This window comes from Manacus vitellinus, unplaced genomic scaffold (assembly GCF_001715985.3).
Source record: "Manacus vitellinus isolate BGI_N305 unplaced genomic scaffold, ASM171598v3 scaffold_40_pilon, whole genome shotgun sequence".
NCBI lineage: Eukaryota > Metazoa > Chordata > Aves > Passeriformes > Pipridae > Manacus > Manacus vitellinus.
In genome coordinates this window covers 7,038,908-7,052,368 of record NW_021940541.1, presented here as the reverse complement: position 1 = coordinate 7,052,368, position 13,461 = coordinate 7,038,908, and the positions used below count along the sequence as shown (strand labels likewise).

The 13,461-nt window shown below is 39.6% G+C and overlaps 1 protein-coding gene across 1 annotated transcript in view; it reads right to left on the bottom strand.

Moving 5' to 3' along the window:
• The window catches only part of SHTN1 (shootin 1), a 61,110-nt gene that overhangs the window by 32,865 nt on the left and 14,784 nt on the right, over positions 1–13,461 (bottom strand). The window contains 6 exon segments of the mRNA XM_029962015.1: positions 897–991; positions 2,937–3,018; positions 3,950–4,047; positions 6,556–6,724; positions 8,704–8,798; positions 13,293–13,353. Coding sequence (XP_029817875.1) covers positions 897–991; positions 2,937–3,018; positions 3,950–4,047; positions 6,556–6,724; positions 8,704–8,798; positions 13,293–13,353 — 600 coding nt within the window.

Below are 13,461 nucleotides of genomic sequence, written 5' to 3'. Positions count from 1 at the left end.
CTCCGTATCAGATATCACATGTTTCCCTTTACAATACTTCAGTATTGATGATTCATGTAATTTTGATATACAATGGCTTTCTTTAAACTTGAGCTCCCTGAAAAATGATTACTTAGGAAGCCCAGTTTTTATTAAAGAAAATATTGATGCACAGCTTGGGATAGAAAACCTTGAAAGTAAAAACCAGGTGCAGAGCTTTTAAAATCCAGAATGCAAACAAAACAAGAAAAAACCCCAATCCAACCTAAACCAAACTCATGATTTTATAGGGCTTCAGTCTATCAACAGAATGAAAGCAATTGTTAGCATTTTCTAAGGCAAACATTGCCAGTCACAAGCCAACAGAGCAGCCACCAGCCATTCCATAATGCTACCCAGTAACTCATTTTCCCCTTTGGGAATTTATATCTTTTCTAGAACATGGAAACGATTTTTTTTCAGCTTGAATGCTCCCTGCAATAGGTTATTCAAAAGGTACATGTTAAACAGCAGCCAAACTTGCACAAAACTCAGTTAATATTGTATTTCTGCAGCATTTATTTTATGAGTCTACATACTTTTCAGGAACGACACAGTGCTTCAGATTGTATCACTAGAGGGGCAGCTAACCCCTCCCAGATCCAACCACCACACCAAAATGTTGGTGCTAAGCCCATTAGAAGCCTCACCTTAAAAGGGGACATAGGTAAGACTGCAGGAATAATTCTGAAGTGCTTTATAAATGCTCTTGAAACAGTAAACTCATTTTACAGATTAAGTACAGATGTTAGCTAAGCAGGACATGGGGTTGCACAAGAGTGCAATTGGTGAATTGAAATCAAGTCATCCAAGGTGGTAAGTTCTTGCCTAGTTGCAATGTCTTAATTTTACAAGATCCCTTTTTCTCAACTACTCACCTCTTGTGCAAATGACTCTGCTTTCTTCCGCAGGTTCTTTTCCAGTTCAAAGTTTACACGGAGCTCTTCATATTCCTCTACTGCCATCACAGACACTGTTTATAATAAACAAGATCAGAAATAAAAGTCGAATGGATCAAAAGAAGAACTAATGTTTGATAAGCTGTTATTCCCTAGTGTCATGAATCCTTGTCTGACAGTGTAACCTAGTTTTACATTTCTGCATACACTTTGCTTTGTCCTACTTGCTCTAAACCTCATATATATGCACAATTACTGATCTTCTGAATGAAGCAATACTCCTCTATTCAGACTTAAAATCTCCAGTAACAGACACAAGGTAGCACAGACCATATTTTGCCTCTTCGGGTCTAAGCAACCAAGGCCTCGAGAGAGCTTTGCTGATATCAGAGACCGCTGTGTTATTTTGAGGCATCTGTATTTGTCTGCCTGGTTTGAGTGAGGCTAGATGTGCCCCTTTACAACAGAGATTTAAAGGAGCCCCAGGAAGAAAGCAGTACAATTTTGTGTTGCCTGTATTTAAACTGTGCTCTCAAAAGCGAGGCTCTACGGGTGGCTAAAGCTTAATCATGGACATGCTTCCCAAACCATTCTGAACAGGCTGCAGTCCAGGACAGCAAGGATCATCCGAAAGCACTCAACTGTTTATTCTTAACATGGCTCAGTGATCACTTGCAATATCTTGGTAGGTTTTAGCTCTTATTGGCTGAAGACTAGTTTGCAAGGGGATGACACTGGATTTCTAACACAGCTGTAAACAGGTTCCTTACTTTTTTGGAGATAAGCACAATACCCAATAAACAACCCACATACTTAGAAAAGCTTAAGACAAATCCAGCGCCTCTGCCTGAAATGCATTGAGTACACAGCTCCAATACAGTGCCCCACAGACACAGGATACAGTAGGTATTGAATAGATGCTCTGGTAGCTCATTTCAAGCATACAAAAAAGTCTTGCTTTATGTTGCCAGTGCATTAGGACCTAGACCTTTCCCCTTCCTTCCTGGAAAACAGGCAAATGTGAAACTAGGGGTTGTTCGTTTGATCATGCTTAGAAAAAAGAAAACATCTAAGAAACTTTTCATCTTCCACACCATCCTATCAAAATCTTTATGCTCACATGTTTCATTAATGTATCTGAAGTTTGTTGTTATAAGAGTCTTCAAATATTGCCTGTCATAAGCTTAAGCAATGTAGACACATGGAAGAGATGGACACTTGGTGGAAGCTTACAGGATATGCCCTAACAGAACTTGGCCAGACTCACTGTCTTCCCCTTCAGGAAAATGTGAAACAGCCAGTAAGACTTTCAGCCAAACAATTTTTAATTTCATGAGGTTAAATAAGGAACAAGAGAAAAGAGCACAGTAATCCAAGGCACAAAAACGTTCCCCTCCTCTCTATACTTCTTTGGGGTCAACCATTGCTCATGCAGAAGTACTCACCTTCATTAGCAAAAGCTTTTCTTTTCTGAGCCATATCTCTTTTTAGACTTCCACTACCCTGGGTTTACCTCTCTTCTCTTTCCAGGAAAGGAAAATTTCTGATTTCCTTCCATAATTTGGAAATCTTATTTCTCACATTCTAGCACTCTAGCATCTTTTTCTCATCATCCTCTGAACATAAACCAAGTCGCTCCCAAGTCTTTAGATATTCAAAATGGTTAGCTGTGTCCCAACTTAAATGAAAATTGATATAATGTTTTAGTAAAACAGGAGACTGAGGTTCAAACTCCACTTCTTGGAAGGACTGCCTTTGCCACTGCAACTTGTGCCACACAGAAAAAAATGTTTCCTATCTCATGTTAACACCTGCTATTTAAATTGTCACATTTTCCTGGAGTACGGATAGGCTAGAACAGTCCATGTGTTTATGCAGTGCCTGCAGCAGTAAGGTCAAGTGTCAGATCTGGACCACAGTCACTGTTCTGTAACCTACTCTTCACACTACAATATTAAAGCTCTGAGGCTTCTGCAAAGGATGCAGCAAACTGTTAGAGAACCTGCTGAGACCACACACCTCTATTACATTTCTCCAAAAGTTTTTGTTGCTTATCGACTTCCGTTGTCAAAACAGCCTTTTCTTCTTTCAATTTATTCACCTAGAAAAGTAGAAAGAATACACAGAAAATAAGGGCACTTTAATCAGTGGCCTAAGGCATATAGCACAGCTATAATGCAAGCAGTATTTTGCTTTCATCAGCTGTGTTTCTTAGGTTTAGCTTGATGCTAGGGTTTCCAATGGGATGGAAAGCATTTTTACTCCACCTTGAGATGTCATAACAGATGTCATAAAAGGGTTATGAGCCAGTCCTCCCATGGCATGTTCCAGTCACAGCTGCAAATATCTTTGGAACCTTTCAGGATCAGGCACCTGGTTGAAGTTACTAGCTTGCCCTTGACTTTTTGCATTTTAATATAGTCAGACTTTTGGGTGTTTTTCCTGGGCTCTGTTTATAAGTCCAAGAGCTGTCAGCTGTGTCCTTCTGAATGCAAGTCTTGCATGGACAGGAAGAGCCACTAAGTCCTGATTTGCATCAGTACATGGCTTATCCAGTTTTCAACCAGGAATGAAACTCTGCTGGCTCAAAAAGCCAATTTGCTGGTCTAACTACCATGACAGGGCACTGCCAATGGCTAAACTTAAGGATATGTTTGATGGAGTAGCACCAGTGATTAAGCTACGTGTCCTACAAAAGTATTTCTTGCACACCTACAGGTTTAAGGAAATCCAAAAAACCCCTGCAGGCTGTGATGAGCTGTCAGGAAGGGGAGGTGACAGTTACAATACGGGCATTTGAACAGATCCCACAGATGATGAAAAGTCCCGCGCCAGCAGGGGCTGAGGGGGCTCTGACAGAGAAGGCTCCTTGTGGGCACACAGCCCGAGTGATCCAGCACGGGCAGGCTGGCAGGACTCACGATTAGACAGGATTCAATTAACTTCACAACTGAGCCTTTTTAGCAAAATTAGATACAAAAAGTACCAACTACAAGCTAGCACGGTCTCGCCTTCCATGGTACAATACATACTTCTTCAATTACTTCTACAAGTTTGCACCTCAGGTTTTCCAGTTCAATGGCTAAGGTCTTCTTTTCCTCATGAACAGACACGACTTGATCTCGCAGTTCTGCAGTTTGAGGAAGGAAACGAAAAATATATTTGATTCAAAAAACAACAAAGGAAATGTCATAGCAATGGGAGTACGGCTGAGTACGAAACACCTAAACTGCACATCGAGCATCAGTTATAATCAAGGTACATCCTCAATAATTTATGGAATTTGCACAAGTGTCAAGTAACAGATCTACAAGAGGGCTACAGTTTCAGATTTACTCTGTTGAGGTAAGCTGCCTTGTTCAGTACTGCAGTCTTTATTTGCATCCTGAATGATTCATTTCCTGCTACGATGGGGCCAATCCTGCCACCACAGAGTGTCCTCAGTCCTACTCAGGAGACTGTCACGTCACAGAGACTCTGGTATGGAGGCAGCAGAAAGCAATTTTTAAGAGGCGTCCTTTAAAACAAATTAATGCACTTAAATTCTTTTTGGATCATGAGTTCTTGTCACAAGGGAAATAAACAAAACAACAGGCAGTTAATACTTGGGAGGTTTTCACTGAAGAAATTGTCCTGAACAGCTGCCAATTTATAGTCTTTGTAACATTATGTGAACAGAGTCAGAATAAACCTTTACTGATGGAAGAGCTAATGCTTGTAATTTTCCCCTCAGAATTTTTATTCCTTAATTATTAAAATATGAAATAAATTAAAGTCACAATGGAATAAAACATTTTATTATAATCACTTCTTAACAGGAGATCAGTTTGCATACATAATATATCAAGGTTTAGGTTAACATAAAAACACCAGAAAAAATAAAAATTTATTGATATATATTAGCTTTCAGTAAGTGCTCTCATTCCCCACCTGCTTCCAGTATTTCACAGCAGTGCCGTTCAGTGAATACCAGCCACGAGTTGGGAATATTGTGGCTAATCAACTGCAGATAATGATGACATCCCAGATGTCATTCTGTTTGGTCTCACATCTTGACAACATTGATTCTACACCAGCATCCCCCCTCCCAGCTCAGGAGCTTCAGACTTACTGTCCTCTAAATGAAAGGCATATGTTTTCTAAAGTAAATAAAAAGACCTGTGTTCCTGGAAGATTCTGGAACCAAACAGTCTGTTTTATGGATTTGTGTTTTCCAGCAACATTAATGAGGAAAAAAGTCTCACTGAAATTATTAAATCTGGTTTTACAACACATATATCAACCTCATCGTCTAGAGAAGAAAGCATATCCACATACTACAAAAAGCCTCAGACTTTACTACCTTATCTGTGTATCCCTACAGAAAAGTGGTGGGAGGGAAGGAATCACTCCAAGAAACATCCAAGACTTTGCTGAATGGTGAGAAGGACTTCCAAAATCCCCAATATGCCACTTTTCATTCTTTAATGAATTCTTCATCAAGACAGAAAGCAGATACATCAGAGCCTTTCTAAAATATTTCCCTAATTTGGCTGCTATCCTCCTAACAGTGTCCTCCTCTGATCTGCAGCCTGTCTTCGCTTTCCTTAACAGTATTCTTGACATCTTCCTCCAGGAATGACAGGAGGGACCTCGAGTCTTATTTCCAATTCAGGTGGGATCACATCATTTGCTGTTGCTTTCCTACATCTATAGGATGGAAACCGGCTTATTAAGGATACTGTGACACCTTATTTCTTGGGTGGGACTGTTTTAAAAGCATTTTTACACTATTCGGTCCTTTTTCTCAGTGGTGCTTTGTACCACTTCATTGTTGCCACTGCATTTAAATAGAAAAAATTAACAAGGTCAGGCTGAAAGTTCAGAAAAGCTGTACTTAAACATCATTTGCTACCGTAAATTGCAATCAGAAAAAATACGAAAGCTTTTTTTTTGAAGTGAAACACTCAATCGCTCTTGTCACTAAATCCAGAATGTGGGCATTCCCCTTTTTTACTATGACACAACAGAATCACCATGATTTCATCAAAGGGACTAGAAAGGAAGGTTGATTTTCGATTGCAGAAATACAAGCTGGCTTTCAAAAAAGAACTAGATATTTCTGAAACAAAGCACAGATTTCTGTTATTAGTATATTTCCATGTTCTCAAGCTTTCCTGTTTTACCCAGTACAACAGTCCCTTTTTAAGTTGCTTGTTTAGTAACAGCTCTGGAACATGAATGAAGTTTACGCATACAAAAGTGCATAATGTATACAGCAACAGTCCTCTATTACAAACTTTGAAATAGCGACAGAGCAGTTGAAGCAACACGAAAGTGATCTTGTCCTTCTGCTAAATTTACTAAGTGTCTCAGGAAATACTTCTTTTACTGAGTCAGTAACACTGAACTCTGTTGGCTGTCCATCTCACTTTGCTATTGCACTGTAACTCACTTTGCAGGCTGCATATCCCCCGGGTTTGTCACACAGCATCACTGCCAGCCCACCACGTTCTTAGTCAGGCCTGGAAATCCTTTCATTCTGACCACGTTCACAAGTGTGGCTCAGAACCAGACCATCTCTGGTACAATCCAAGCCTGCTATTCTTTAGACAACTTCTGCCCTGTAGGGCAGTGTAGGATCAGCAACAATGCTCACCTTTTATTTGCTGCTGACAATGCACAGAATTGCATGACCCAGAGCTAGTTTCCGCATCTGTGGATGATTCATCTTCATCAATGTTAATCTCTTCAGTGATAATTTCTGGGCCCAGTTTTGCCATATAAATCATACTAATTCTTTTCAAGGTCTTATTTTCTTTGTTCAGCTGAAAGTTAAGAAAGACAAACAGCAAGCAGTTAGCCTGTGTTTAAGCTGTGTGAGTAAAAAAAGTCAACTGTTTTGTTTTTTTTTTTCCTCTATCACTAAAAGGTCTATCAAACAAAGAAGAAAAAATAACATTAGATTAAGTGTTCCATTCAAAATTAAAATGGTCTAAAGATGGGATGCTCATCCACCTCCTTCCCTCAGATAGGCTTGAATTGAACATGATGCTTTATTTGTGCCCTTCCTTCCTCTCTGGTACTTCCATTTAATAAATACTCCGTGTAGGTTCAAATCAATCAAATCACCTATCAAGCTTACTTAATGCTACACATGCTTTGTGACAGCTGATTCACCTCCTCACCCTTAAGCATGTACCACCATCAAGAGTCCCAACTGAACAACCTGAAGAAGAGTCTGTCAAAGTACTTTACTTCCAGTTGCAACAGAATTACCTCAAAATTCTTTTCAGTTATTACTGGAGAGTCAACAAGAGTAAGACGAGAGTTATATCATAAGGCAATTCTTTCTGGGTCAGACCACAAGTCAGAATGGATGCTTAAGCACGTGGCTGGCTGGTGGATGATATGGAAGAGGTTCTGTAAGGCACCTGTCTTAACGAGGTGCCAGCAAACACTGAACAGGGATTGCTGCAAATGTTTCACTCTCATTTCTTTCACTGTCCTGCATCCAGAGACCCCATGGCAGCAGCTCCCTGTAAGTTTAACATGGGGGTGTTCAGGTGTATGTCAGGGTGACTGCTCACCCACCAGCCAAGCATTCCCCGTGTTCAGGTCTGAGAATGAGACTCAATTTTCTATTAATGCCATACAACATGTTGCAGTCAACATGGATCTCAGAAGTCCAATACACACCTTTAAAGAAAACATACACTGTACAGTTTTTTTGGCCCTGAATTTTTATTTAAGCAATCATCTTTGATCCCCCTTTTCCTCAACCCCTCAACTAGGGGAGATTTACTCAAGAACTTCTTCATCTCACTCCCAAAGAATGGTGGGAAGGGTGGTGTGAGGGACCTTAGATGGTTTACTCAGCACACTGCAACAAACACAGCAGCTTTCAAAAAAGAGCCCCATGGGGTAAAGTGAGTCTTTGAACTGCCCTTGTACATGCATTACAGGAAAAGTGCAGAGAAGAATGAAAGTTGCATAAATGCGTTCATTTTCTTACTTATATGCTGATTGTCTATCTTATGAATTCTAATATAGTGTCATTATGCAAACAATTAAGTAAATACCTCCAGAAAGTACATTGCTAATGCATCTAAATTAAAGTGATTTCTTGCTGGTGTGATTTTTACCATATCTAAGGATGTACTTTGGGCAGGGAAGGGGGGAGGAGGGGGGAAGGAAAAAAAAGGCAGTCAGCATTGCTAATGAAATTTGGTTTAAAATTGCTGTAATCCATTTTCTGATGAAGTGGCTCAGATGCATTTTACACAACCAAAAATATATAAGAGAGATAAAAACATTCTTTAATAATAATGCACTTCTGATGAGATGGAATATAGAAAATTACACACTTGCTAAATTCATCAGACTAGACGCAATCAACAGAGCAGTGGAGGTCACCTTTCCCCTGCCCTCGCTTTGCTTTCATAAACAATCACCTGAAATGTAATGCAGTGGTTGACTTTTTCCATTTGATTTAGATACTGAAAAGCTCATTATTGTTTTATATTTCACACAGGAGAGTTCTAAAACTTATTTTCCATTTAACCTAAAAGCATATGAAAACTAGGTATCAGGATGCTAGTCCATGAAAATAGAAGCTAAACTAGAATGGGTATTCTTTTTCTTTAAAGGCAGGAATTCTATTTTTCATCTTGCATGCAGTTTTTATTTTTTTGCCATTTCAAAGATCCACAAGATTATAAAAAAAAACCAAATAAGGGACATGCACACAATCTCAAGTTTAAAATAAATAAATAGATCAGGTATAACAGCATAACCACGATCTCACCTTAGAAGCCAAAGCCTCAGCACTTTCACGGCAGGTCTTCTCAATTTCAAGATGGTTCTGAATACAATTTACTTCCTCAATAACCATGTGAGAAACTAAGGGAAGAGTTCAAAAATTAGTCAGTATTTTCCTGCGTTTGACACATGCTTCCCATGATCAGAAACAGTACATCATATCCTGCTAACTTTCAGTGTAAGCATTTCAAACACAGGGCAGTACATACCTAGATAACCTCCACAGATGGGAACAGTCTCGAACACTGAATATTTGCTTGGTTTCTTTAAGCAACTCTCTCAAGCCGTGTCTGTAGCATTAGAGGGGCAACTGCAGAACTGAGCATACACTTCTGGAAGCAAAAGGTCAGCAGGAGCCTCCCTGACCATTCTCATTCATCATAATTTTTTCACTAGCGTTTGAGGAATCAGAGTGAGACCTTTAGGACTGCCCCTTAGGATTGCCATCAGAATCCTCTTGAAAATTTGGTATGGACACCATTTTCAGAAGATTGGAACCTCAGTATTTTTAAACTGCCAGGTTAACTCAGGAGTGTTACAAAGATTGTTTTTACTTTCCAGTGTTCATGTTTGTATGGTATTTTAAATACCATCACACTTGCCAAACACACTGCACACGAAGAGCTGCGAGATGGACATTTAGCCCAGGCCTGAAGCAGGTTTACTAAGAAATGGAGAAAGGAGTTAAGTGACTGAAGCCTCCGTATTCACAGCATGTCCTACAGCATGTGCTCCAGTGAAGTCAAATCACTGCCACAGCACAGCTGCTTCACCTCATTCTACTCCGTCCGGTTCAGAGCTCCCTGCAGCAGCAGGATGGATGCAGTCCTGAGGGAAACTCAACACTGCTGGCACTGCCTGATTTTTTACAACCACAGCTGAACAACCCAAGTTACTACATGGCTGTAATGTCTGAACTGTTTCTTATTTGAAGTCTCTCTGTGCTTGAGCATGCCCTAAAATAAGCACCGTGGTTTCAGCACCTACCTTCACTGTCCACAACACAGATTCCACCACACACCCCCCACAACTGCCCCTGAGGCCAGGGCCAAGACCCAGCTGTCTGACGGTGTCTGAAACACATGGCTCTGCTACCACACTTGATGTCACAGCTGCAGAAGCAAGGGAGACATCTGCACTGATGGAATCCCCATTACAACAGTGGGTACATTTCAGTCTGTCAGAGACAGGCAATATTCTTAGAGTGACCAAAAGGTTATGGAATAAATCTTATTTTCTAACATAGGATACCAACATGAGTTAGAGGAAATTTAAAAGTACAAATATGCTTTGGCTTGCAATTCCACTCAACTTCCAGCACTATGAAGGTACTTTACTAGTGTTGAAAGCCTTTTTCTAAGGGAGAAGCTTAAAGTCGCACAGGAGAGCAAAGCAGAAAACCCAGGAACAGTTTTCCCTTTCTCAGGCTAGCACCTTTCTAACTGATGCAATTCCCCCTTGGCTCCTCACACCCTCATCCATCCCAACCAACAGCCTGGACCCTAATTCTTGAAGTCATTAAATGGCACAGACTCCTTCTCAGCCCAGTGCCAGGATTTCAATGCACAGAAAGGAATATCTGCAGCTGAACAATACTTTGGAGCAGGAACAAGGCTGGAAGAATACAATGTGAATACGGAGCACTTTACTAGTACGTCCTTTTATTTTCATCAAGATAAGCTTTAAAACATAGTGATTTCATACCACTGAGTAGAAAATCCCCTTTGCCCTTTTCCCAGAGTTTTGCCTAAATACTGAAGAGAGATATTTAAGTCCTCTTTGATAAGACAGAGGTCATCTTAATGACAACAAAACAGAACTTCAGGATAGAAAAAAGCAGGTCATTAAGAAGTGTTATTTACGCAGCTTTATACTAGTGTCAGCTAAAGTTTTCATTATTAAAGTTTCATCAGTACCATAGGAAAACAGCAACACATTGGTTTGCTGAGTAGCTGCATGAAAGAAACAGGTTTTACAAAATATGAGCAGACAAAAAAAAAAAAAAAGGCAGGGCAGAGTATAAGAAATCTTGGTCCAAAAACTACATTCACATGAAGTCTTCTAACAGCAGAGCAACCATAACTCTTTCTTTTTATTTCCATTTTTCCTGACTTTGGAGAATTTATCTGCTTCAAGTGTGTCATACCAGCTGCTACATTTAATTTGAGAGAGGAAAAGTTTCAGATAGGACATGTTCATATCTCTTCTGATTTTTTTCTACCTAGCTCTAAGAACTTGGAGCAATGAGATGCTTTGGGCTGGATGAGGGAACAGTGGAGATAGAGAGTTGCTCCCATTTCACAGACAGGAATCTAATGGCCTCAAGCAAGGCTAAAGTTAGGAAACAAGGACTGGGCTCACATGGCAGAACTAGGGATTACTCTTGGTTCATTTAAACTTAATTAACCTGCAATTATGATTAACTCAGGGGAAAAAGTCTTTCCAAATTAAATACAAAAAATATATTATTTCCTAAGTCTGTCTAAAGTTCTTATTATGTCAATATTAATATTCATAAAGCAGCACTAAGTGGCCTGAAACATCTCTAACCTTGGCAGTTTTTTTCAGGGGTAATAATAATCCGCAGCAAATGCAGGCCAACCAAAAACCACTTAACTAATTAGTAGTTGCAGTCACTGAGAAAACATGAATCAACACTGTTATTACAAGTGGCACATTTGAGTGGCATCTAATTATGACTTGATGAGCACGATACTTGCATTATCAACATTACTACTGCATCCCATCAGGGACTAAAAGCCGCTGATGGCATTGACTGCGAGAAACTCCCACTCAATGGTACTGCAGCACCCAACAATCTCCTTGGCAGGGGCACCCTCACTAAATGACATGTTAAGCGTAATTACTGGTAGACATTGTAAATAAACAGGATTGGAAGTGAAAATTGTACCAAGTGCATAAGACACAATCTGACACATTGGAAGTGGCAGCCTTAATTGAGAGTTTCTTTGACTGCTCAAGATCATTTCAACTGCATTTCTCGGAGGACAGTGATTATAACTGTGGAGACAGACGGCATAATGGTATCAGCACTGCTGACAGAGCAGTGAATTAAATTGTATCTGCTGTTGTGTGAAAGCCTTGATGAGAGGTACAGATCCTTAGTGGTCTTATCATTATAACACAATGGTCATGTTGTCATCAACCTTGCTGGCTCCAATTGAAAAGAAATGATTGTGTGTTGAAGCTTTCCCCCCCACCACCACCTTCTATCTCTTGTGCTCAATAGAACCAATTTTGAGAGAGCTATGAAATCACGCAATAGGGCCTAAAATGCAGCTGCTTGGCATACAAACGGGGCCCCATTAAACTGGAATCACACACAATATGTGTTTATGCCAGGAGAACAAATAGAAGCTGAGTACAGGCCAAGTTTATTCACAGACACAAAGCCAATGTAGCTCTTCATCAATATAATTGCCTTTTATATTGTCGTTTAAATAATGGGCTCTATTATTGCTTTAAAATCCTAATATTCCTGGCATTTTATCACTATGTTTACAAGGTATGTCCTTTAAAAATGTGAAAGGAAGATAAAAGAAACCTATAAAATCTTACATCATCAAATATTACTTCGAATTTGAAGTCTTAAGTACTTGACATTTTCTGCCACACTCCAGTATTCCTCATATCATAACAAAAACAAAACAGACAGCAGTTTTTTTCCAGAGAAATTATACTTCTCAGAGAACATTCTTGCTTAACAGAACAATTATCTAAGATCATTTAAGGTAGTAGATAATTCCTGTTGATTTTAGATTATCTTCCATAATTGTATCATATGAACCATTATAAAACAGAAGTGAGCAAATTCCTCTATTAACACAGTCACACAAAAGTACAGACCATGTGATTGCCTTCTCCTGCATTAACTTCATCCACATTTCTGATGCTTCATCGTGCAGTTCACCGTACTGGCACAAACCAGACATAACAGACCACAGTCCTATTGTAACTGTCTCTTCTAAGGAGCTATTCCACCAGGATACTTCCACTCCCATTAGATGTGCTTTGTTGCCTCCAGACACCATACGGTTTCAATAGAACCATTACCATAAAAGTGTAAAACTGAGTATTGACGTTCTCACAGCCCAGACAAGATATAACTTGCTCTAAAAATTATCAGGAGAGAGCAGTTCCTCCTAAAAACCTTTAGTGGTGTGTCTGTGCTTAATGTACTTTTACTCCTTCATGGAAAAAAAGCCACTATTATTAATATTATTATTCATTTCAGCAATAGTATCAAATTCCATTCACTCCAAGCATGTATCATTCCAAAAGTCATTTGCAGGATCCAGGTGAAATAGAGACATACCTGTACCCCTGTATTTTCACCACTTTGCACCTTGAGATGACTACCTATGTTACAGTACAAATGCTGTAACAGTAGTTAGTCTGCCAATGGCCAAAGTCTCACTGAAATAGCTCCTTAAAACACAGCCTTGAAGGGGAAACAGCAAAGTGGACTCGAATCTCAGCATTAACACCGCTGTAGAGAAAGCCTGTTCCTAAACTGTCTACATCGAGAAAATCCCACTAACATCATCAGCTTACTTTTCTGAAACTCCTCCAGTTTTTTGACAGCCTCATCTCGTTCTTGCTTGATTTTGTCACACTGTAGGAGAAAGAGAAAACTGAAATAAAACACTGATCCCAGTTATTTAATTAGCAGTCAGTCACAACATGCAAAATCAACAAAGATCAATTGCCTGCACAATAAGGT